The 26,574-nt window shown below is 38.9% G+C and overlaps 1 protein-coding gene across 1 annotated transcript in view; it reads left to right on the forward strand.

The window, feature by feature from the left end:
• The first annotated feature begins 3,705 nt into the window (after positions 1–3,705).
• Positions 3,706–26,574, forward strand: part of zmp:0000001200 (dedicator of cytokinesis protein 9) — a 55,089-nt gene continuing 32,220 nt past the window's right edge. The window contains exons 1-5 of the mRNA XM_032530329.1: positions 3,706–4,151; positions 14,457–14,573; positions 21,015–21,104; positions 23,971–24,053; positions 25,578–25,647. Of these exons, the coding sequence (XP_032386220.1) occupies positions 3,981–4,151; positions 14,457–14,573; positions 21,015–21,104; positions 23,971–24,053; positions 25,578–25,647 (531 nt within the window). The 5' untranslated portion in view covers positions 3,706–3,980. The remainder of the gene's footprint in view (positions 4,152–14,456; positions 14,574–21,014; positions 21,105–23,970; positions 24,054–25,577; positions 25,648–26,574) is intronic.

Below are 26,574 nucleotides of genomic sequence, written 5' to 3' on the forward strand. Positions count from 1 at the left end.
TTCCGATCTGTATCTCCACTGTATCCATCAAGGCACAATACTAAAAATGTTTAGGAAATCCCAGGTTTACGAAATTCCATACAACACCCTCACATCTGCGTTATTGCAGACATGCCCTTACAGGCAAAAGAAAAATCTCTGTCCTCAGAGCAAACCACTTATGATCACTAGCTGTAACACTACAAACTATTTGTCATACTTGTAGTTGTGCATAATTGTCCACTTTGTCTTGACCCTGTTTAGGATGGGGTCCAAAGTTGGCACACGGTTCCACAACTGGCAGCAATAATTGACAGCTTGTAGTCCATAAAGTATAATCTTTTTTAAGAGAACAAATACATTTTAGTTTTCTGTCTGACTTTATAAATTTCTGATAACGTTTTCTACCAAGGATCACTGTTAAAAGACAAACACATTTTATCAATGGGGAATAGATTTGCCACTATGTTGCCATGTATGTCCCATGTTATTTAAACTAAATGTAATGCCCATATGTGTATTTAGGCTCACAAAGACTTGTGAATGTAATCTGCACTCAGTGTCCAAAAAAGCAAGTTTGAGTTAAAGAAAATCTTACTTCCTGCCTACACAGCCTCAAAAAGGAGATTTATAAATACAGTTTAAGGCAGATTGCGCTTGTTATTTTATATGATCCCTCTTTGTAGTGACAGGGCAATGGAGACTGGATATAAGGTGTAAAAAATGTATAAACCAAAGAGGAGATATATTTCATAACAGATAGATAGGCATAAGCAAAGTTTTGTATCTAGTATCTCATTTCCTCTCTCTCTCACTCTTACTGAATCCTCTCATCTACCCAGCTGCTTTCCTACACAGCTCAACTCATCGTACACTTGAATGTAGTTCAGTGTGTCAAGCACTACTGAAATATTAACACAGCAGCAGGCATGTGCATGCATTCATGGCTAAGTGCACCATCATGTTGAAGGGATCCCTCTGCTTCTCCAGACTGTCATGCGCATGTGTATTAATGTGTTTGTATGGGTGTGCTTGCATACAAAATGTCTCAGCACCTTTAGTGTCACTTAAAGACAGGTGAACTTTGCTTGCATGGCCAATCCCTAAAAGGAAGTTTCAAACAATTGCCAGCATGCTTTTGTCACTAATTGAGGTTAGCAAAGCTGCTGCCAGTGGGACTCATTGTATTTCAGTAGCTACAGCATGTGCGCACCAATGTGACAAGCGGGATTGTTTTGACAATTCCCATTGAGGTCATAAGGGGTCTCTGTCTGTGTATTCTATATTCGCAACCTTCCTCTTTCGGATTGCTCCTTTGCTGCCGGAAATTCCACCATATGTACTTTTTTTCGTCCGGATGTCCGTTACCTTACCTTACTCTTTCTTTGTGTTGGTATTTTAAACTCTGGTTGATTTATAAGGACTAGGGTTAACTGCTTCTCAGATACCTGCAGGGTAAATCCGGACAACTAGCTAGAGTATCTTGTGAATCTGAGTTTTTTTTTGTTGCACGCCTTGTCTCTACTCAACTGGACTCAACGCACTGTGCGTCCGTTTTTCCATTGCAGATTAATTACTGCCTCATGAGCAACGCCAGCCGTGGCTGGTCGTCATAGCAGGAAACTGCCGTGACCTAAAGCGAAAACACACACACACCACACACACACACACACAACACACACACCACACCACACACACACACACACTGAATGTCAAAGGTGTTTTTGATTCTCGGCGTGGTGCCGCTGCCAGTAGGCAAATTAGTTTCTAATGAACCTGGAGGCAGCAAAAAAAAAAAAAAAACGCTGGATAAACTATTTACCGGTAAACATGGCTGATTTGTTCAGGGCACCCCCCCGCCCCCGTCTGTTGCTAGCAATGATGATGCAATGATTAGAGACGATTCTCTCCGACCAGTCAGTAGTCTGCAGGTTTTCACGTCACCTTTTGGTATTGTCAGCTTGCTTGGAACCTCAACTGAGATAGTACTACAAAAAGTACCTGTTAGCAGGTACTGGGGACTTTTTTTCATAATGGAAAACCAAAAAAGGCAAGTAGAGTCGAGTCGAGTAAATACCATGCAGTGGAAAAACGCTATAAAACAACTTTTGAACATATACATGTTCCTTCAAAATAGGTTCCCTCACAAGGCTATTTTGCAGCGGCACCGTCCGGCGCTTAGTGCCGGCCACGATGATTGGGACTTGCAGCTGCAGGAAAGGAAGACGCAGTGATAAATAAACTAAGATGAACACTGCCCTGTTTTCTTGTCTGTCTTACCCCCCTTTTCCTCATAATTAGAGGGTGAAACATGGGCAACCACAGCCGGTCGACAGATCATATATATATATTATATATATATATATATATATATATATATATATATATATATATTATATATATATATATTCCTTCTTACAAAACCCACATATAGTACAGTGTGTATATATATATATATATATACATATATGCACATATTTATGCATGTATATATACATATATGTGTATATGTATGTGTGTATTTATATACGTGTGTGTGGTGTGTGGGGGGGTGTGTGGGGGTGGTATATATACAGTATAGTGTACTATATCTTGTTTTGTAAGAAGGAATATGTTTAAAATATGATGTATATACTGTGTGTGTGTGTGTATGTATATGTATATGTATATGTGTATGTATATATATATATATTATATATATATATATAATATATACATACACACACACAGTATATACATATATTATAAACATATTCCTTCTATATATATATATATATATATATTATATATATATATTCAAGATGGAATCTTTTTTACAACAGATTCCCTCCTTTATCTTTCTTTCTCTTATTGCAGTCCAAAAACATTTTAATCAAAGGCTACGCTAGTGGATGAATCATTGCCTGGCATTTGGAAAGCCTGTGTATTATCAAATGTTGTCGTTCCACTTCCAATGTATCTGTGTACTTGGCAGAACAGTCAGCTTGTGATCAAACAGCAGCTTATCTTTAACAGAAAAAAAAAACTTCCTGATTGATGTCTTGGCCCAAAAGGTTTAAATCTTACCATGTCCTTGGTGTGTTTTGTAAACAGATATTTCTTTGACGCTCGAGTCAAGTCACAGGATTTTCACGTCACTGCTGTAACCATAACTTTTCAAATTATTTTATTTGTTGTAGGTTCTATGTGCTGCTGCAGACGTTTTTCAAATCATACAGTAATAAATTTCTATTGCAACCTAGGCTGCTTACTGCTGCATATTATATGCCATCCTTTCAATGTGATTCATCCATTTGCTCTGCCAGTGGCCCTGTTCCCTGTTGAACTAAATAAGCATTCAGCCATATTGCTGTTTGCCTGACCATGGAATCAGACTCTCCCTCTGGATATAAGAGCGCATTTATTGTAACCCATTTATTTCCCAATTATTCATCCAGTTCCTAAAAGGAGTCTCATTTTGTGGAGTAAAAAAATAAAGACATTAATTCATTTCATATGTGGAAATGAAAAGAATTAAGTTAGGAAAGCATTAAGAAATGCACATAGTGGCTCAAGAGGAGAATGAGCAAGTGAGACGGATGCATATGCCAGCTTGCGTTGCAGCGAAGCTCAGCATTGGTTGAAGCTGCAGCAGAGCTCAAACAGTATCCTTGATCCCCCCCATCCCTCGCTCTCTGCTCTACCTCACTCACTCACTCACTCACTCACTCACTCACTCACTGTATCTTGTCTGCTGACTGAGGTATTCCTACGAGCAGCGACTGGGGCAGCTGGAAGTTACAGTGCGACTCTATGTGCGTACATTTATCCTCCTGCAGTCCTCCTTGGCTCTCCTGTCTTTATCGTTTTTTGCCTGGACACCAGCGCTCTCTCCTCGGGTCAGGAGCTCTGGATTTGCAGGTCAGAGTTAGAGATCATGGACCAGGGAGGAGCAGGGGACGATCAAGGAAACTGGGTCACTGGCAGGCTCTCCTGACTGATGCCTGTTTGGATCTGGAGGAATGGGGTGCACCACCAGCACCGTTGTGGTTGACGGGCTGCGTACGGTCTTAGAGAGGAACTGTAGTGGCTACATCTGTAAGGGAGCAGCTGAGCCCATTGGGCCATCTGAGGCTGAGCGAGCGCTGAGTCGGAGAGAGTCGCGGGTTTTGCCAACACCGAGAGTACTTAAGGTGTGTGTGTGTGTGTGTGTGTGTGCGTGTGCGTGTGCGTGTGCGTGTGCGTGTGCGTGTGCGTGTGCGCGTGCATTTATGTGTGTGTTGATCCAATAAATATAGTATTGTGCTGTTCATTACAATTGTGGAAAAATCAATTTGTTTTGTCTCTTTAAGTTTCTTGTTTTCAGATATGACATTACATTACATGTCATTTGGCTGACACGTTTATCTACAGTGAGTCCAAAACCCAAACATGTTCAGTTTTCTTCAACACAAAACAGAGGAAAGCAGCAAATCTTCATATTTTGAAAAGCAGGGAAGCGGCGGTTAATGTTTAGCAATTTGCCTTAATAAATTACGACTATCAAAATTATTCTCAATTAGCGATTTCTTAATCCACTAATAAATTAAGCCGCTGATTGTTTTAGCCCTAAACTCGCTCAGTAGCTCAGTGAGAACCCTATGCCTTTTACTCTAACGGCAAATGTCACTTAATTTAGGGTAAAGGTTCCTTTCAAACTAGTATTTCTGTTCAGTCAGCCATCTTATAACGCTGCTGCATCAAAAGCTAGTGATGAGATCGATTAATAGTTAACTGCAAATATTAAAAGGCAAATCCTTACATTTGAGAAGCTTGAACCAGCAAATGTTTTGCATTTTTTCTTGATAAATAAATAATACTAATTGCTGTTGAGTCGTTTTCTATTTATCAACTCATCTACTCTACTGTAAATAAGCAGTACAGGGTATGTATAGAGTTCTGCCTTTAAATGCCTATAACATAAACATCATTCCTCCTATAGAACTGCTTCTAAGTGGATCATTTACTTTTATTTGCAAATTATTTATGCAGAATCGTTTCCCTGATTTTTCTATTAAGACGCCAAAATGCAGGACATGAATATGGTAAATGATTTACATGTTAATAATATTGTATGTATGTGCAACCTTTTATCATCTTGATACATTATTTATTTTCCTGGTTCTAGTGCCTGTCATATTTAGATTTCAATGAAAGTACAGCAATAATAATCACCATCATCCTCATTTCAGCCTTACGAATATGTGTCCATGAGTGTTAACATTATAAAATGTAGGGCAGTGGGAGGGTTGGATCTTGCCCTCACTAAGCACTGTTTCATGGGTTAAAGCCTCTGTGGGTCGGGATGGGGGTGAGGGGGAACATTGAGCTCTGTGTCTGCTGGAAATCAATCACCGCTCTTCATCTTGTAAACCGGCAGGATTGGCAGAACTCTTGCTGCTCCGTACCAGCTTCTCTGTGGTGTGTGTGTGTGTGTGTGTGTGGTGTGTGTGTGTGTGTGTGTGTGTGTGTGTGTGTGTGTGTGTGTGTGTGGTGTGTGTGTGTGTGTGTGTGTGTGTGTGTGTGTGTGTGTGTGTGTGTGTGTGTGTGGTGTGTGTGTGTGTGTGTGTGTGTGTGTGTGTGTGTGTGTGTGTGTGTGTGTGGTGTGTGTGTGTGTGTGTGTGTGTGTGGTGTGTGTGTGTGTGTGTGTTTTTTTTCTATTGCTGACTGATACACTGCCATCTTATTTCCAGCATTCAGGCTCACGTACAGTTGGCAACAGCAGTTTGATTTTTCCCCACACTGCATTATACATATTACATTTGTTCCTTTCACTAATCAATAAAACACTCCATATTCTCGTCTCTCAACCTGTATTCGCCTTTAGTGTTGTAGCAAAATATAGCTAATTATAGTTTGCATTACTGTGTGTACTGCTGTACAGTTACTCAAGACTGTTGTGTGAGACAACTGTCTTTGCCTCATGATTACGTCCTGTTAATTTATTGATGCCATTGTATCCTACATCCTACTACAGTAACATTATTAGGAGAGGGTGTGGACACGGTATGGTGCCATTATTAACTACGTTAAAAAAAACTATGTTAAAATCTCATTCTTAGCTCACAGTTCAGTACTCTCTAGGGGGTGGATTGAAAACAGGCGGCAGAATGGTGGGTCCTAGTAATGCTGTTGTAGCGGGACGACGAAGGGCGGGCCATGTTTTTGTTACATTTCAAGTTACACCCTGTTTTGCTGTGGCTCATGCTGGGAAGGCCTGTTGATTGCATCAAGCCTGTGTTATGTATTCAAGAAGCCCAGTCATAGTGCTTTCCAGATTTACAAATTGATAGATGTCGAAATAATAAGAAATTTAAGAAATGTAAAAATTACTATAACAACAAACATACTGAAATGAGAGGGAAAAAGAAATCTACCAACCGCCCAAATCTGGACAACTGTAGGCCCTAAAGTACTGTAATGTACCGTATAAAGCAGTATACTTAAACAGTTTTGATAAATGCCTTCCTAAAGCAAGTCTAGGTCAGCTTTGCATCAGGGTTGAAGCAACTCCCTCTAGCAGTGAATGAACCCCCGTGAAATGACTCCTATCAATAACAGAATTTGATCCATTAAGTCCAATAAAAGTTGGAAAGTCTAGAAAAGCTGCACAATTAAATCGTTTATTCCCAATTTAAGTTAGTGGAGCACTAAACTTACTGAAGGTGGCCGGCTCAGCCAGCAGAGGTTACTTCTGCTCTATGGGCAACACAATGCGGAAGTAGTGACAATTACCCATGTCATTTTTGTCTCCATGATGGCTTCATACGGCACTGAGCAACTCTCATAGAAATGAATGGGGCTTGGCCATAAAAGCTGGATCCAGTTGTTATATAAAAGTCCTGTGTTTGTTTAACCCATCCACCAGCCTTGGCACTTTTATACTTCGTCACCAGACTTCCTGCTTTGCTCCCTTCAAAATTACTACGGCCATTAGTGTACGCTGCCACAATAATAATAATAATAATTATTATTATTATTATAATAAATGTAAAAATGGGTCGTAATTGCTGCTTGAACAAACGACTTATGGACTGGACAATCTTAAACATCCTGTCGGTCGCCTTCCGGCCATTGGGACACTTTTTTGTTGCTCAATACATGTGGTGTTCTGCCACTAAAAGGGCTCAGTGGGCCTTCCTGTTTAGACCCCAATGCCTACTTGCCCCAAAGAAATATTTTTGTATTGGTTTCCATGGGTGAATCTGCATTACATTGCAAGGTCTGAATTTAATTTAAGAACTATGCGACACCAAAAAGCTCGTAGTACGTAAGCTCTTATGTCTGGGAGAAGAAGCCTGCCTTTGCACAAACTCAAAGATCAAAGTCAAACATTACTTGTAGTTTAGCATTACTCTATGCATAATTAAGGACATTAAAGGAAATTTGTAGATTCAATTTGTGTCCGTGAAACAGTGTTTAACCATTGCATGAATCGGAGAGTGTGATACAGTAAACAAGGATTGTTTCACAAACAGGTCGGATAAAATTGGCCCAAGGATTGTGGTTTGAGGAGGGGGAGAAGTATGCTGCACTGGTGTGAGCATCCAAACTGGAATTCTGACTTAACATCTAATTGAATATAATTTGAGAACAAGTTTAAATAACAAATATAATCATGATGTATTGTCTTTGGGTTTGAAAATGTGCTGGGGACAGAGACACATTCAGAAGGGCATTTTCAGAAGTGCTGGGTACAATGACTCATTCTTTTTTATTTTTCTCTTTTGCGCAGGTCATGTTTTGAAAGACACTGTCCGGTAGCTTACTAATGTAAATTAATAAAAAGGTATACACATTTTTTTCAAAAAGCATTAGACATATGACCGACTATGTTCTGCTTCATGTATCCATGTATCATGTTGACAATGTGACATCAGACAGAGAGCCACGAAAGGAAAGAAGCGTGTAGCAGCAGAACGGCTATGTCTGTGCCTGCCCTGATTTAGATTTTTGTGGATTTGTTGGCACATCTTTCGCTCAAGAATGTGTTGTTATTTTTTTAACTAAATTGAGCTTAAGGTTTTCAAAAAAAAGTGGTGGGTAAAAAATGACTCATGATGAAATCTGACAGGTACGCGTACCCCATCCCCACTGAAAGTGACGCCTATGCCAAATATGTAGTTTTCTAGAAAGCACCTGCAAAAATGTAACTTATTAAGCATTTAATTTCAACAGTGTTGTTTACAGTATAGTAGCAACGTGACTAAAAAGCACACAGGTATCTGAGACAAGAAGTGAATGATGACTCACTTTGCTGCTCTTAAACCACCCCAAAGTGAGCTGTTACAGTATGCCCTCAGGATGACACTGATGTGTAACTCACTCCACTGTGGAGCATGCTTCTACCTGATGTAGAGGATTGGCTTATATCCCTTAAACACACACACAGTTCCCGCATAGATCAAGGTATGCTGATCTGGATCTAGGCCAAAGGGGAAGTTCTCATCCTAGTCAATCTTTCTGCATCAGAATGTGCATTGTGATGTGTCAGACAGGAGTTACCCGATCTTGTATCAATGTCTGTTTTCCCTTCTAATACTGTGTGTACCCTAGAGTTGTCTTCAGTGGTTGGGGTGAGGGCTTGGAGATAGGTTTGGCAGTGCGAGATTAACATTTGGTAAGTTGAATCTTTGGACGTTCTGGGGCTTGTGGAATTTCTCAAGCTATTTGAAAAGAAAAGGTTCTAGCTAGGTCAGTACTATCAGGAAGGGAGGCGAAACCAGTCAAGTGCGCAGCGCTGTGGAGAAAGGTCTGGGTAGTCCACACAGCAGGGATTAGAGAAAAATGGTTTGTTGGCATTTCTTTAAACCAATCACAATCGCCCTGGCGGTGCTAAGCCAGACGCAGCAATGATGCTCTGCAAAATAGCCTTGAGAAGGTACTTGTTTTGGGGAAACTTGTACGTTCAAAAGCTGTTTAAGTCATGCAACAGAAAACTCAGATTGGACAGATTGAAAAAACAAAACAAAAACAAACAACAAAAACTCAAAAATGAGTGTGTAATTGTGCCGGATATAAACAAGTCATTGGATACACTTGCATTGCTTGATCTGCTGTATTAATAAAAAATAAACAAGTAACTGCTAACAGAGAGAGTTAGAGGCAACAGAAACCTGACCCCTGACTGCAACGCAATATATTTATGTTGGCTGTGTTTGTAGTGTGCATTGAGACCAAAATTAAAAAGCTAAGTATTTTATGATTCCATGTAGCCTATTCTGATATAGTTAGTTAAGTCAACTGTGGTTGGGGGAATTTGGGAATAGTGGAGATGAATATAGATGGTCCGATACCATTTTTTTAAATTCCCGATACCAATTCTGATACCTGAACTTGCATATAGGCCGATACGAAGTACTGATCCGATACCAGTGTCATTTATTTTATTATGTTTTAACAGCTGTATACTACCATCCCTGTATGTATGTATGTATTATAGGATTTCTATCTTTGTTGTCGGTCTGCCTCATGTTAAACTTTCAAACAATGAATGCCACGGAACTTTCTTTTTCTATCTAGTTTGACAGTCAGTTATAACAGAAAAAAAAACATAAAATAAACCTAATAAAAAAAAATTCAGGTCTTTATCATGTGGTATCGGATCAGTGCATAAACTCCAGTACTTCCCAACTAGCGTTTTAGACCGTATCGGAGGCGATAGCGATACTGGTATCGGTAACGGAACATCTCTAGTCCTGAAATAGCCTCGGCTTGAACGGTCACAGCATTAAAATCCTTCTAGCTGGAGCTATTTGGCATGCGGATCTATTTGTTCTTTTTGTTCATTTCAGGTTTTTATGTTGAGCATGGAAGGCTGGCTGGGGTCTTGTGAATATTTTGGACTATGGCTGGACTGGCTGCAAACCAATGATTTTCCAGTCCCTCAGTTTTATCTTGAATGGATTGTTGTTGATATGATAAAAAAATATTGTTATTAATATCATTAATATCATATCATTATCATGATAATGATTTTGACCACGATCCCTGTGTGGGGCCCATTGGCATGTGACTGTGGGAGGGTAGCAGCTGACCTGGCCCACCTCCTCTCACCTTAAATTTAGTTGCAGGCGTAAAAAGATAACATCCTTCCCTGTTTTGGCCCTCTGAGGAATCTGTAGGTCGAGTCCACTCCTTGGTAGGTTGACTGGGGCTGCGTTGTGTTGGAATGCCCCTCAAGCAGTTGCATCAACAACCAGCGAGACAGAAGCTGTGTCTGATCTCAACTCTGTGATTACTAACCGTTACTATCTCAGCTGCAGTCATGGACTGTAAACCAAAGCCTACAATAAAAACTTCAATGAGTAATGTTTGACTGTCACAGTTTATGGTGACTAATTTGATGTACTGCACTGCTGATTCAAATTGAGTTGACTGATCTGCTCTTCGATCTTCAGCAATAACTGTGGGTCAAGATTTGTCCATGCTAATTCTGAAGCAACTGCTACAATCTGAGGAGCTCAGTCTGGCAACTTATCTGTGATGTTTACATGGAGAATTTCTTCTAAATCGCTGCATCTGATTGTTTAATTGGTGCCATCGTATGTAATGTGCCAATACTTAAGTGGTTTCTTTAATAGTGCAACACAAAGTGCCCCATTTTTGTCTCATTCTCCCCTAGCTTGTTTCTCTCAATGAAACCAGCTCTGGAGCCTGCTCTTATTTCAGCTGTCCCACACAAGGCGTGGACAGTCCCTGACCAGACTGTAATACTTGAGGAATGTATATCTTTTGTTTGCCTTTGTCAACCCTTTGTGAATGTGCAGGTGGATAGTGTGGGGTCAGATATCTTCTCTCTGTTGTGTGTGTGTGTGTGTGTGTGTGTGTGTGTGTGTGTGTGTGTGTGTGTGTGTGTGTGTGTGTGTGTGTGTGTGTGTGTGTGTGTGTGTGTGTGTGTGTGTGTGTGTGTGTGTGTGTGTGTGTGTGTGTGTGTGTGTGTGTGTTACTCCCCCAGGCAGCACAGCTGAGTGTAGGAGGGGCTATCTCCTCCGTCTGTGTATGAGTCCACTGCTTCTCAGACAGACAGAGCAATCTGAGAAGTAGGGGTGTGAGAATGAGTCTGTGAAGAGAAACACAAAACTTCACAATCTTTTTCCAGTGCTAGGATTTTTCTCCACCGGATATGCTAGCTGTCCACCTCTCTTTGGATCTAGCTCGGAAATAGCTTACCACAACTGTTGACAATGCAAGGAAGGGCTGGTAAAGCTCCAAAGAAGGAGTTGGTCATTGAAAGTCCACAGCAGTACAAGAGCTTGGCTGCAGCTGAGGCTGAGGTAGACCCGGTGCCACAGGTGGTGGTAAGTCATTCAAGGACTTCTTGGTTTAAGTAAAAAAAAAATCTCTTTTGAGAGTACATCATACAGTATGCAGTACTCCAAAGGTTAAACGTAATCATAAAGTCCTGAAGCAGGGGTCATGTGAGCTTCTGCGCTGCTTAACTTTTGTTATCATTTTATACACAACTTTGCCAACTCATATTCAGAATGTGCCAGGTTAGCACTATCATAGAGGAATGTTGAACTTTACCAGCACTTAACAACCTAGAGGGAAGCAGCTGTGAGTTTCCTTAAGTTCATTCTTAAAGATGGCCTTGGCTTGTAAATCATTTTATTTGGCTCAAAAGTCAACCCTAACGACAGTGATAATGTCCTGTGGTTGGATCTCTACATAGCTGTGTGAAGTAGTATGTAACAAAAAGATTGAATGTATCAGTTAGTAGAGAGGCACTACACAGCACCATTGTTCATTGCTGTGAGAGGGTGCAGTGACGGGTGGGTGCTGCAGCTAAACAGCTGCTAGATCACTGTGGAGAGGGAGTGGAAGAGATGGCCTTATAGGTTTCTTTTTTATGGACTTTTCAGGGATGACTGTCTGTTTGTTGACTTAATTATACAGATGTTAAACATGTAGCTTACATTGTTTTGGTCTTTATTTATTTGTATGCTGTATTCAAACTAGTTTATGGTGTATTTAAAAAAATATAGGAGATAGACACAGAAGTTCAGTATTTTCAGTCTATAAGACATAAACTCAACAAGTGTTTTGAAACAAGCGAGGACTGATGTGGCAATAATACAATAAAAGTTGAAAATAGATCCATTGGCTATGGTCAGCACTGTGGGTTGAGGGAGTTACAGAGCTTTTGCTTACTGTATGTTCATTTCCTTAGTCAGCGCTGAATGTACTGTGTGGTTTGCCACCTTCACTGGCCACTGACAAAACACTGCTGAAGGGCACAGTGGCGTTTGGAGTGAAACAACAGTCAGAAACAACAGTGTAGGGTTAGGAATCCATCACTGGTGAGAAGAGGGCACAATGTTACGGGGGTCAAATCCTTAAGCAGCTACTTTAAATATCAGAATCCCTTTTAATTGCAGGCATTTTCAGCTTCAGCAGGTGTTGGATGGTAACAGGTTTTTTGGTATAACAAAATGCAAAACTTTCCCTTTCTTTTTGAGTGATGTTGTTGAATGTCCCAAGGCTGTTCATTATCAACTCTTTCACTTCTGACCTAAAGTCCCTCTCAAGTGCAAAAGATGTTTAATTGCCTGGTCATCATCAGTGTTTTTTTACCTGGTAAATAATGACAATGCATTTGTGTGTACCTGGAGTCCTGAAGGTTTAAACTGGCTGGTACAGCCTGTCTCGTCTCTGTATATTTTAGGCATTTGAGGTAAATTCATGCGATGCACAGACACACACGCATTCTATCTCTCAGACATCTTTAATTCCTTCCTGACTTATCTGTCCTGCTTGCAGACAGGTAAGCAACAATATCTCCATGTTTTATCTATCTTGGTAGAGAGAAAAAAACACTTCTTGAAGTGGGACTGCATTTAATTGTAACATGCAAATGTTTGTGTTATGGTATGCTATGAATAAATGGTTGACTGATAATGTCACAGCCTGCTTTAGCTGGCAGACATGGTGGCACCGTCTCTGGTCTGCTATCCTCTCCTTGTCCTTGAAACCGAAGACCTGCCCCCTCTGTCCTCAGTGTGAGCTGCTCTCTGATATTGACAAGGTTGCTAGCAACATGCATTTAAGCAAGTCAATATCCATGACTGTTCTTCTGAGATCATACTAGTATTATCAGTCCCAGATGTGGAGGCAACATGTGGGCTGAGCTGTCGCTCAGCACTGAAATCTGGCGATGTTCATTTTGCACTCTGCTTTTTCCCTGGCTATAAGATTCATCCTTTTGTCCCATCAGCTAAAAGTGTTGACAGCTGACTTTCTATCTAACGACTACTGTATCTTTGCAGTGCATACACTCTCTCCAGCCTCTGCCACTAGAGAGATTAGTTGGTCAATACTTGACCATTATTCAGACACTGACATGATGCACCATAAATCCATAATCACCTATTGATTACATATGTGCTATGCTGTATGTATGCTATGCTATGTGCTCTAATGTGCTATTGAGAGTCAGCCACAAAACAACATACCATAACATTTGCAATCTGACTTGACAAGTACGCTAAAAGAAAAAGAGGATGATGAAGATTTGTTTGTTTTAACATGTGGAGTGTGAATGTTTCTTTGACATGCATGTCATGTGTGTTTGCTCTCATGGAAGGCTAAGCTCATCAAGCTGAGGAGGATGCAATTTCTCCGGGCAGATGGATGCCTGATAAACTTATAGCAGTAAATGCAACCGCACAGCTAGATAAATCAAATGCAATGTACAGTAATGGCCTGTCTATGCACAACACCATCTCTGGTCCTGTGCACAGCTTATAAAACTCAAAAACTTTTTCTGTTTCTTTGGAACTTTGTCAGAAAGATCATCTGACTACAAGTAGATACAGAATTAAACATGCACAGAGATAACATTCTTCCTTAGTATGCACTGTTATTGCAAATGTAGTGTATTAGATGCTGTGCTCAGCCATCAGGCATTGTTGACCAAAAACACCATTGTAGGCCAACTGTCATTGCTTGAATTGAGGTCTTCTTTATTCTCATTGAAGGTAGTTTTCATTTTCCACGTTATTACGCTGATTAAAAGTATAATTGTTAATAGCTAAATGTAGTCTTCGTTTATATTTTAGTGAAGTCAGCCCCGCCTCCCTTGATATAAATACGAGCTCCAAATTTACTCTTGTTCAATGAATTTTACCTGATGAAGGTCTGAAGAAACTTTGTTAATAAAGTAGTGCTTGACAGTGTGCTGTGTCAGTTACAAAAGCATTGCTAACCATAAACTTCGTAATTTTTTTGTTGGATGTCATTACCCATCTTTCTCCTTCTTCCTTTCCTATCATCTCTCCACTGTATCTACTTAATAAAGGTGTCAAATGCAAAAACAACAACAAAAACAAAAACACACATTCAACGGCCATTACCTCCTGTGTTTTTGCATGCATGTTACCTTTAGTATTAGGATTACCAGTATTTGTGAAATTACATCAGATGTCCCAGTAACAGTGTGCTTTGTCTGTGTTCTTCAGGTAAAGCCGAAGGTGATTGAGCCGTTGGACTATGAAAATGTGTTGGTGCAGAGGAAAACACAAATCCTCAGTGATGTCCTCAGAGACATGCTGCAGTTCCCCCTGGAGGACTTTGAGGTGAGTTAGGGCTTTGATTTCCAATGTGGCAACTCATATTACTGCTGTGGAAAAATAAGACACTTTGGGTAAAAAAATATCCACTAAATAATGGTATATGTACATGTCACAGCCTAATTTGTTATTCTGTAATTCATAACTTTTTGGGGTGTTTTTGTTTTTGAGAAAGTTCTCCATAAACATACAAGTTCACACCATTTATTGTTATTTGTTCAACATCATTATTTACCCACTCACTTGCGTGTTTTCTTTGTTGCATTTGTTTTGCTTTAGCAATCTTTTCCTTTGGCCCAGGCGTGGCTAGGGCTGTGAGCACAGGGTGGGGTCGTTCACAGAGGCCTTCTTTTTGTTTACATCCTTCCATGCTGTACAGAGAGAGATGGGTCAGGGGCTATCTAATTGGCTCATTCTGTCAATGTTGTGACAGAGCAAGTGTTATCTCCAGCCACAGGATTGTACAGGATATCCGCTCCCTCACACTTTCCACAATGATCTCGGAAAATCTCAAATGGAAATCTGGCCCAGTGCTGGTACTTCAGGAAATGATACTTGATTAAAAGATTTTCTTTCCAACAGCAGCAATAAGACTTGCAACATATCCTCAAATCTGACCCTAACGTCTAGCCCAATGGAAATGTAATACTCTTTTATTGTTGTAGCTGAATGGCCACATAAGACGGTACGAATAAGAGGGATGTTTTGATGATTCATATAGAGTAACATATGGTGTATAGAGCTACTATTTATTGCATCATGTAAGTGTAAAATAGTTATAGATGCACATTCCCTTTCCTACTTACACCTTAACTTATAAATCTGGGGCAATTCTTCATGTCATAGTCATATGGATGGAGGAGTTGTTGATTGATTTTCCATGTAAGACACTGAGGACACTCAAAAATATTCCACAAAAGCTCTAGTGGGAGCAAAATTCCCAGATAGTGTGCACAAAATGTTGCAACATTTTCACATAAAAGGGTTTTCTTTTAAGAAAGTCAAAAGGAAAATGTGTCTTTTTTTAACACTAATACCACCATCGTACTGTGCTCAGAAATTCTGAGGATGACCTTGAGTCAGCTACCAAACAGCAACAAATTGTATGATAATGTTATTTTCTTAGTTGCTAGCTTTGAAAAAAAAAACAAAGCTTTGTTTATATGATAGCACTTGAATGCACCAGATGGGTGACTTTTCTCATCAACCTGCTTTTCACATGCATTAACACGCCACTATAAAAATTGTTAACAAAAAAACTGAACTTTGCAGCTGAATAAGAGCATTACAGTATGTGATCTATAGGCTATGGGACGGCTTGTATGCTAACAGACTTTGCAAACACTTTTGCTATAAAAGTATCATTTGAATGGCGTCTGAACGGCTACTATATTATACCATTCTTTACTATTTTACAGTACTATACACTATACCATATTACTTTTAAAATTCTGTACTATACTGCTGTACTGTACTATTGTATGTTATACATTATTATTACAGGTATTATTATTATCATTATTAATTTTACATTGCCCCTTAAACTACATAGTATACACATACAGTATATAGTATAATATACTTTACTATATCATACTATAGTACGTAAATTGTAATACTGTCTTGCTACATTATATAATATTATATTTATATTATGTTGTTAATACAGACAATATTAAGAATATTATTCTGTTGTACACTATTTAAATATACACTAGACTTGCTGACTCACTGCTACTAACCAAACTATTGACTTTACCTCGTAACTTTAATTCTGCTCTTGTACAGGTCATATGTTTTACTTCTATTTTTATTCTGGCTGTACTGTATATACTTGTGCTGCTGCAACACCTGCATTTCCCCTGTGGGGATCAACAAAGTCTTACCTTGAAACCACTACTCGGACCCAGATCACCAAACCTATGTTGCTGGTTAAATGTGTAATGGGGACTTGGGGTTTATTTAGAGCAAATAATTGCTGCAGTTATTGTACTGTATAAGATGGCTGTGTGTGGAATAGAATACAAGGGAAAAGACAGTGTTTCTAAATTTGGTTTGGCCCTTTATGAAGCCATTGGTTGTTACAGTACAGTTTACAGAAGCCTGGCAGTTGGGTTCTCAGTGACAGCGGGGCAGTCTTGACTTTGTCTCCTATCGTATCATGCTCCTTCAGCCTGCCTGCTGCTGTGAACAGAACATACTGGCTTTACACACACAAACAGTACGTTGTCGGGGGATGACAGGTGAGAAAAAAATACCCCAGGCGCAGTGATTGAATCTAACATCTGTTTCAACCTCCCCAGGCTCAAGCAAGGTTTTAATCAGCTTCTGTGTCAAAGCCTTTGCAGTGTTTGGAGCTTTTAGTGAAAGGTGTACCGCCATTGTGTACTCATACAAAAACCTCAATAAGTAGACCGTGTTGGTGATGAATCAAGGCCAAAACAGGCAGAAAGAGCTCTATATATATATTCTATAGTCTATATTGTTATTTTTGTTGTTGTTTTTGGCTGTTCCTTGTGAATAAAAACTTCATCAGGTCTCTACCTTATCTTATCCCAACTGGCACATCAAAAGTCACAAGTTGGTACTGGTCTTTTGTGAGCCAGTGTTTATATCATCTCCATCTGGGTTTGATCTGGAAACTGTTGGCACAAGCCAGTTATATGCAGGTCTCAGTGCTCTTTCTGCAACGTTTCTGGAGAAATTTTTTATGATTACGTGGCGGGGGCCCTTCCTTCACTCAGGTCTAGGTCCATCCATTAAGCCCACAGATCAGATTATAATTTATTTTCCTTTACTTCAGCCACTTTACAGTTTCCATGTCTCTAAAAGATAAGGCTGGCAATGTTCTATATTTTTGTTATTTTCAACAAAATCCCAACACTAAAACCATTGTGTTACTTTGCCTTTCAACACTTGCCAACTTCCCATCTGTGCTACTTATTCCCAAGATGCATTTGTAAAAGTGGGTCACAAAATATATAGTTTCACTTTTATTAGCCACGCTAGCAGCACGGCTATGTAGATGGTCCACCACTTTGTTCTACACTGAAATATCTCTTATTGGATTAATTGGAATGGCATTTTGCACAGACATTCATGGTCCCCAGAGTATGAATCATACTGACTTTGGTGAGCCCCAGACTTTTCCTCCAATGCCACCATGAAGTAAATATTAAAAAATGGTTTATGACTTAATACCTGCAAAACTACATTCCAGCTGTACTTGATAATTAGCAAATGTTAGCATGCTTACATTTCCAATACATGTTAGCATGTATTGCAAATTATAAATTACTTGTTGGTTTTAATTTTTATGGGATTTGTTGACAGTAAGAAAAATACTAAATATCAACAACCTTCCTCTAATATCAGTTTGAATTTACAAAATATGAGACCAGCGCTGAGGTGGTCATGTCTAGAGACCTACTTGGTTCAGGTTATGTTATATCCCTTGCTATTAGGGCATTCTTCACCAGAGAATCACGTGGTCCTCAGCGACTTGTAGCCCAATTAAATGCTTCCTGTTTCCCGCTTCCTGGCTCCTTCTTACCTCCATGCCTGTTTATTTCAGCTTCTTGGATTGTAAAGATTATTATCTCCCCTCCAGGAAACCTGGCTAGCTGAGAGGAAGGGGAGACTTTTGGTTTACAAATATGAGCTTTGTGGAGAATTTGTCGTTGTTGACAAAACCAGATTAAGGTCATTCAGAGGGAAAGTGAGGCAATAGAGAAACCGAAGTGTCATTTCAGATGTCAAGAAAAAAACACATGACTGCAACGATGTTAATTGTTTTATAAAATACGTTTTTTTGTTTTTCAGTTGTCAAACCAGCCACTTCCTTTTAAACTTAAACTTAAATCTTGTTTTATCCCTTACTATTCATTAGCAATGAAATAAAGCACCATAAGAAAAAATTTACAGTACATTACATTAGTAGATTAATTACTTGGTCTATAGAATATGTCAGAAAACAGTGAAAATTTGTGTCGCAGTCCAAAACCTGAAATTATTCAGTTAAAAATGGTATACACAGAGAGATTAAGACAAGTAGCTAATCACCTTTTGAGAAGCTGAAACAATAGAATATTTGGTGTTTTTAATTGAAATTATTAAAACAATTATTTTATTATCTAAATAATTGAAGATCAATTTTCTGTCAATTCACGAATCAATTCATCTGCTAATTGTTTCATCTCTAGTACACTATATCAATATGTGTTTTATATTGTGATATTTATATTGTGTTGTTTGTGTGGTGTGTTATGTGTGTGTCGTTAGTCACACAGTTATTTTTATGCGCATTTAGAAGTATGACGTTGGAGAATGTTGATGGAAATGGCAAAATTGAATAAAAAAAGTCCTCAAAGGTTTTCATGCACACTTGAAGTGGTTTTTGCTTTTTTTCGAAAAAGAGTTAATGTTCAAATTGGGAAATGGAAACAGCTTTGCCGAATAAGTTGTAATGTAACGTTCCTGTAACTCACATGTAACTCACATGACTTTAGTCCCCGTATCCATCAGATGGGAGAAGGAGCGGGATATGGGTACTTGTGGCACAAGGTGCGTAGTGGAGTTGCGGGGTGCTATTGCCTGTGCCTCAGCCACGTCAGGAAATTTTACGAATTGGTTGAACAACTTGAACCATAGGGCCCTGCACACCGCGTACACACAGCGGTGAACGGTTGTCTCGTTGACACCAAATGTCTCTGCCACAACCTTGTTTTCTGTGTGGCCAACTTGTACAATGCTACCTCTCCATTTGGCCAAATAACTTAACTTCTATACGCTTTGATTTAGCAAGCTGGTTTGCAATCAACAACCATGTGCAACGTCAACGTTTGACGAAACTACGCTTTGCATAGTTTAGTTTATTTGCTCTAAACCAGTTTATGGAAATGCATTTTCTTTTTTTTCCCAACATTTTTAAAGTTCGCTTAAAATTTTCTGACAAACATGACTATTGTGTATTCGATCTGGGCGATATTAACAAAATCAACAATTACAATATTTTTCATCAAATACCTTTTAACATCTATATTGCAACAGTATTGTAGGGTTGACAATTGGTGCTTTCACAAAATATTTACACAACAAGATTTTAGAAAAATAATCACCAGTAATGTGGATATAATAAGTAAGTGATGATGATAGAACAGCTGGAACAGTCTGGCAAGTTCAGAAAATTGCATCACTTTAATGTAATGCTGCATTTAAAACCAGAATAATCATGTTATGATATCTTAAATCTAAGATAATATCTAGCCTCATATATCAATATCAATATAATATTGATATAATGCACAGCCCTATTCTGTATTGTACTTGTATGTGTTTTGATAAAAGGGAAAACATTGTATCCGCATATAATGTATTATAAAAAAATGTATTCCATCAACTTGGTGTTTTTTCAAGGGATCATTGAATTGAATTGGATGGAGTGATACTTATAGGATTATACACACATTTGACTTGATTAATGTGATTTTTCTTCAAAAGCTACACACATTATGTGGTCAAAGTAGTTTCAATTTATTAGCTCTGTGGTCAATAGGACTGTTAACTAATGACATAGAACATATTTCTTCTCAAAGTGCTTCTAATTTTAGTAAAAACGCGTTGGGGAAAATATAATGGAAGTTTTGTCTGCATCCCTTTCATCATAGAAAAGATAACTGACCAGCATTTGACTTGCACAAAGCCACATTTCAGATTCCTTTTAACACAGTCAGCTGAACGGCTTCACTTAATGGTTGTATTCATATTTCACGCTGCTTGCAGGGATTATGTGTCAAATGCACTTTATTTTTATATTAATCCGCCTGCTAAAACCTGCTGATGATGGTGTTGTACAAAGCAGTATTTTATTCAGGGCAAGTTTGAATAGAGCTCTAGCTTTCACACTAAAACTGACATATTGGTTGTCTATTTACTGAAGTTTGCCTTACAGAGTAGTTAGCATGGCTGTTGACACTTAGTCTTGTTAAAATGTAATTTTAGGCTTTTACTTATCTTTCTTGTTCTGCTGTGAAACTGCTGTTTGGCTTCAGTGAACAATAAACCTGTTGGTCATTCGCAAAAATCTTAAACCCAGCATTATGCTGTGCGTGCGGCTGTACAACAGTGGCAGATAGCCAGACTCAGGGTGTGTCTGTGGGTCCTGGAGCTGAACAGTATGGACATCCTGCCTCCCTCACATACTGCCCCTTTGAACCCTCAGAAAGTCATCCGTCCTTTCTCAAACATAGAATAATATTTAACCGAAAATCCCAGAGCAAATGTGTCCAGCTGAGACCATATACTGTAATACTGGGTGTCCAGCTTGAGCAATGTCTTCCACATTTTTTTTTTAACTTTTGCAATGTTGTCATGTTTGTTGTAATTTCTCCCTGATCTGTTTCTTTTGTTGAATAAACAAAAGAAACTCTGTGTTGCTCTGTGTTGCAGATTTCAACCTTGAGGCGGCAAGGGAGAACTCTCTACCCCACAGTACCTGGAAATGCAGAGCGGGAGGCCCAGAGTCTGTTTGTCCAAGAGGTAAGCTGATTAAAGGCCCCAAAAACCTATTTTTTAATCAACTTCTTAGTATGCAAAAATGGGGTTATTACATAAACCATTTTTTGCCCGTTTTGGTTATTTCAAATGAGAGACTTCTGTATTTGTGTTTTTGTCTGATGTGAAAAGAACTTAGATTGAAAAAAATATATATAAATACTGTATATATATGAAATATATTTACATGCACCAATCAGGAATTGGCAACATCAAATCTGATATGAAACCACACCCACACGGTCCTGATGAAGCATAGTAGTTAATGTTTTAATGGTAAACTTAAAAAAAAAAAAAGTGACAAACATTGGAAAAAAAGCATCAAAAGCGTTGAAAAAAGAACAAAAACTTGAGAAAAATTTTAAAACATCAATTAAAAAAGCCTCAACTAAAGTGTTGATTTTCAATTTTGACGGGAAGACAACACAAGGGTTAAGACATTTACATATTTTTCCAGCTAGAAAAAGCATAGCTGGAAAATGCACACTCAATGTGAGTGTGACATAGCTTCAACAAAAAGTACATTTAGACGATGCTGCTTAAATGTTGTTATTAAACGATATAAAAGGTTTTATTTAACTTCAGTGTAAATTTGAGGGAAATATTGGGAATATTCAGGAGCAGTAATCCCACAGAAGTTAATCATTGGCAACACTTAGTAGTCTTATAAACACTAAAGGTAAAAAATTGCAGGTCAAGTCAGTGTAATCTTTATGATTATGTGAGAAACTTATTCATGTTGGCATTAACACAAATTAAAAAACAGAGCACTTTTAGTACTAAACATTTCTTAAATTGCAAAACATAAAAACATGGTGACCAGACTGTAAGTGCAAAGTCTGGTACAAGAGGTTTGGAAGTGGTCAGGAAAGTGTATCATATCACCTAAACCCAACCGACACATTGCTACAGAATGGTGAAATTAATGTGAGTCACTGGCCAATTTGTGACCTAATATTAGCAGCTGGTACTGGCAACTGGTACAGCTGATCAGGAAACCAATTTATTTCTACTAAATGGAACATTCATCTAACTTAAAGTAGAAACTGTTACGTAAATGGTATCTGGACTCATTACAGATCATGGACTATTTGTACTGTATTTCCTCAGTAATATCTATTCATGGCAGGGGATGTAGGCATGATAAAGTACAATTAATTTATACAATCCACAAGTTCATCAAACTTCTGGTTATTGTCTGTCAGTGTTGGTGTACAGTTCTGTGAGTCTCGAACATATCTGCCATCAAATGTCAGCAAAAGGCCATAACAAAGAACAAGTTGCAAACGTTCTTAAAAACCCAGAAGCTCTTGAGATGATTTTGTGTACTCGTTTAATCACTGTGAAACTGAAAAAGAATCAATGTTTCCAGTTGTGGTTGATAAAATAATAAATCATGGATACAAGAGGGGAAATGTTTCTGTCTCTAACCATCACAATGGTTTACCATTCGGCCCATGCACACTGCTCTTACTGTCTTTTTAAGCCAGAGACCAACTGGCTGCCGGCAGTTTACCTACCAGATCAGAGGTCAGTGTTTTTAGGGAGCCTTTCTGAAGTCATAAAGATACTAAAACTCCCAGTTAAGTGTTATTTAACGTCACCAAGACAGCTGTGGGGACCAATGGGATCAACCCAGCAGGATCCTTTCTGTTTCCGATCCCTCTCCTGATCAGGTTGCATTTTGTCTCCCTGCTGGGGCAGTTCTTGTAAACGGCACGTATTTATGCAGAATAGATACCAGTGGGAGTGAGCTGCTCCTATCACTGACTGACAATGAACAGATGTGTCCTTTCCAAGTAAAGGGAGATATAGATTCACTCCCTCCCAGTTTGTGCTAATGGATGGTTAGACTGTGAGGGAGTGTGAACACTGACCATACTACTTTTTAAGGATATCACTGGATAGAGGCTTACATGCTTGCTCAAAACAATCATTGCATTGTGATTGTGCTTTCTTCAGTTCATCACTACTTTCATTTTGTGGGTAGTTTTCGTTTTCTGCCTATTGTGAAAAAAACTGTATAAAGCCATTTGTGGTTCCAAAAGGAGCTGTGTGAAATCTGATCATTTTTCACTACACATTTAAAAGAGTCAGAAAGAAGTGAGCTTACCAGACCTCTGTCACCTGTCACCATCTCAGCTAGATGCTACATTAGCCGCTTCCATCACACACCTGAATCTCTGACTGAACTGTCTGCAGTTGAGTTGCATTTTGGGACAAAAAAAAAATCTGCTTCATTGATTTTTGCAACTTTTTTTTCTAAAACTGTCCATTGTGATTCTGACAGTGTTATAAGAATACAATGCTTATTTAGTGAAGTGCTGTTTTGAAGGTGTCAGTACACTTCAACCAAATTGCTAGTCAGATGATCGAACAATGTCTGAATCTCTCTCCCCCACAACTTTTAGAAATTGTATTTGGGGGGCTGCTTCCGTAACCTCAACAATCTAACAATTTATGGCCGCATCATGCAGCAAATGGGCAGCTGTGACATTGTAGGCAGATTTTAGGCTTCTGCTACTTTCTGAGTGTACAGCCAAGGGCAAGACAAGGAATCCCTTCAAGGAAAGATTGTGTGAAAGTATGCATCGGGATCCCCCTGATATGCAAACGGTAATTGCATCTCACCTCTCTCCACAACCGCAAGCTTTCCACCCACCTTCAAGTTTGCGCTTTCTGAACATCTAAACACATTGCCTTCAGATATGATTGGATAACACAAACTAGTTCATTTGACTCGTACTGGCACCATAACACAGCCCTGAAGTCCATGTGTATTTTACAGCATTGACACAACGTACAGTATGTTATAGGGGTCTGTAATTTGTTTCCATTTGTGTCTTCTCAGTGCATTAAGACCTACAAGTCTGACTGGCATGTCGTTAACTACAAGTATGAGGACTATTCTGGAGACTTTCGACAGCTTCCGAAGTAAGTCTGCAGTTAAAAACCTCAGCAAGGGCACCTGGTTAGCTCACCTGGTAGAGCTTGCCCTTATAAATAAACGTAGTCCTTGAAACAGCAGCCACATGTTCAACTCCGACCTGCAGCCCTTTGCTGTATGTCATTCCCCCCCTCTCTCTCCCCTTTCAAGTCTAAGTTGTCCTATTGGAAATAAAGGCCTATAATGCCCCTATCAATAGTCTTAAATTATTTTTTAAAAACCCCAACACTACTTTACACTATATTCAGACCCCAGTAATGTGGTAGTGAGCCAAGACATTTTTATGATGGCAGGTAAGATCAGCTACTGCATAAAACATAAGGATGCCAGAGGTCTTAAACTAAAAGACAGTGTGCACACAATTTTTTGTGTGTTTTCAGGTCACCTAGACAAACCGTCATGTTTTTGTTTCCTGTTTCTGACAAAATGTTGTTGTGACTTAATTACAAGGAAACGCAGCCTGCAAATAATTCTTATTTACCAGCAACAAAGAAGTGTTTCCTTTTGACGATTCACTGGATATCTCCTTGCTGCAGCCGGTGTGGAAACCACCCTCATTGTCCAGAAATTGTGTCATCAGCTCCAGCCTTATCCCAAAAGAATATGTATTTTACTGGCAACATGTTAGAATATGAGTTGACAATGACCTTATGATCTTGACACTGTCAACGCGGCCAAATGTTCTGTCACTTGACTGAATCTGGGGAAGTTAAAACAATACTCCATGACGTGGATCGCCTGAAAGCTCACACTATTTAAGTGATTCTTACCTTTGGCTCCTTTTCATATTCCAGCAGGCAGTATACACCTTAATTTGTTTCCTTGAACAGTCAAGGGCTGCTTTTAAACGCCTTAAATTTGCATTTGCAATGTTATCTTTCTGAGACAATTGCAAATTAAAATTTACTTTTCAAAGAAAATGGTGAAAACATAAGGGAAAATCCCTTCTCAGTCACACCACTTTAGACCATATGAGATTTAAAAGAGTAAACTGAAATGAAAGCAAATAGGCATAACACTGCTGTTAAATGTCAAGGGCTAGCAGTAAAAATATGCCAAAACATTGAAAATAAATGTGTCCATTGAGAAAGAAAGATATGTTTCTAAAAACATTTGAGGCAAGAAATAGGCAATACAGTAACAGTAACAGAATTGGGATTCATATTTGATCTGCACTGCCTGGTTTAACAGTTTGATTGGAGTTCACGAGCAGTGACTGACTGGTTGGTTCTTTTACTTAGGGCGTGGTCAAAACTTAAAAATGCCATAAGGAGCATTAGAGGGATGCAGAGAAACATATAGAGGTTACATACTGAACGTTTGTCGGACAAAACTTCAGAGAAAATGCAAATATTGAAGTTAAGTTCCAATATCTTAAAAGTGTAGTATCAGAGTACACGGTTACTTTGAGCTTCACTGTGGTAATCTGTTGTACCTTTTGATGATGTTATGTGTTGTTTTCTAATCGTGTTAATACTGATATACATGCCTGTTAATTTTCTTCTTTACAGCAAAGTGTCCAGGCCTGATAAACTGGCTGTCCATGTATTTGAAGTGGATGAGGATGTCGACAAAGATGAGGTGAGTGTATGTCTTGTACAATGTCTAGACTTTTCATCCCTTGATTTACCCAAAAAATCCAATCAACAGCTCAGAGTAATAAAGTATCTGCATTTTTATTCAGGATTACATCTCTTTATTAGAATCCTGGCCCAGAAAAGACTATGCTGCTAAATGCATCTAATTCCAGTCATCAGTTTTGCCTTTCCTGTTTTCATTATAGCTGTTAAAGTGATTAAAGAGGCATTTTTTGTGTCTAGTAGCTTGATTTAATGGAAAGAATGAAGTTTAATTAGACTTTAAGACTTTTGCTGGAACACAATGTCTCAAAACAGCCAGTCTTTTTACCCAATTACACAAGCAACATTTGAATCTTTTCATCTTCTTTGAATTCATGTGTGATAAAGTTTGCGTGCGTGCGTGCGTGGGTGTGTGTGTGTGGTGTATGTGTGTGTGTGTTTTTGCACAGATCAACTGAGTGTTTGTTGTCTTTGGAATGGCTGATTTGAGTCTTCAAAGATGATACGAAGCTGTGGTTGAAATGTTATCTGAACATACTAAAACGTCACACTCCTTCACAAGATGTATGATGATGATTCTGACCTGCTCTCCTCACATCATATGTCAAACTGTGCCTCCTATGGGCAACAACATGTCTTGTGATATTAGCTGAAATATGTTCTTTATAGGACTTAATATAATAATTCTTTATAGGATCTTAATAGATTTTTTAGAAAAGCAACACTACCAAGTGTCTCTTTTCTTTTTAACTGCGTGTTAGTTGATGCAGCTGTGATTGAGGAAAGCTGTGCCACATTGTCAGGGGTCAGAGTCTGTCCTGCTCAGCCTCACAGTCAGCCTCACCTCTGACAAGACAGGAGGGGCAAGACTTCAACACAATTAAGGACAAGATCCACCCTCTCTCTCTCTCTCTGGCTTCCATCTCTT

This window comes from Etheostoma spectabile, chromosome 11 (assembly GCF_008692095.1).
Source record: "Etheostoma spectabile isolate EspeVRDwgs_2016 chromosome 11, UIUC_Espe_1.0, whole genome shotgun sequence".
NCBI lineage: Eukaryota > Metazoa > Chordata > Actinopteri > Perciformes > Percidae > Etheostoma > Etheostoma spectabile.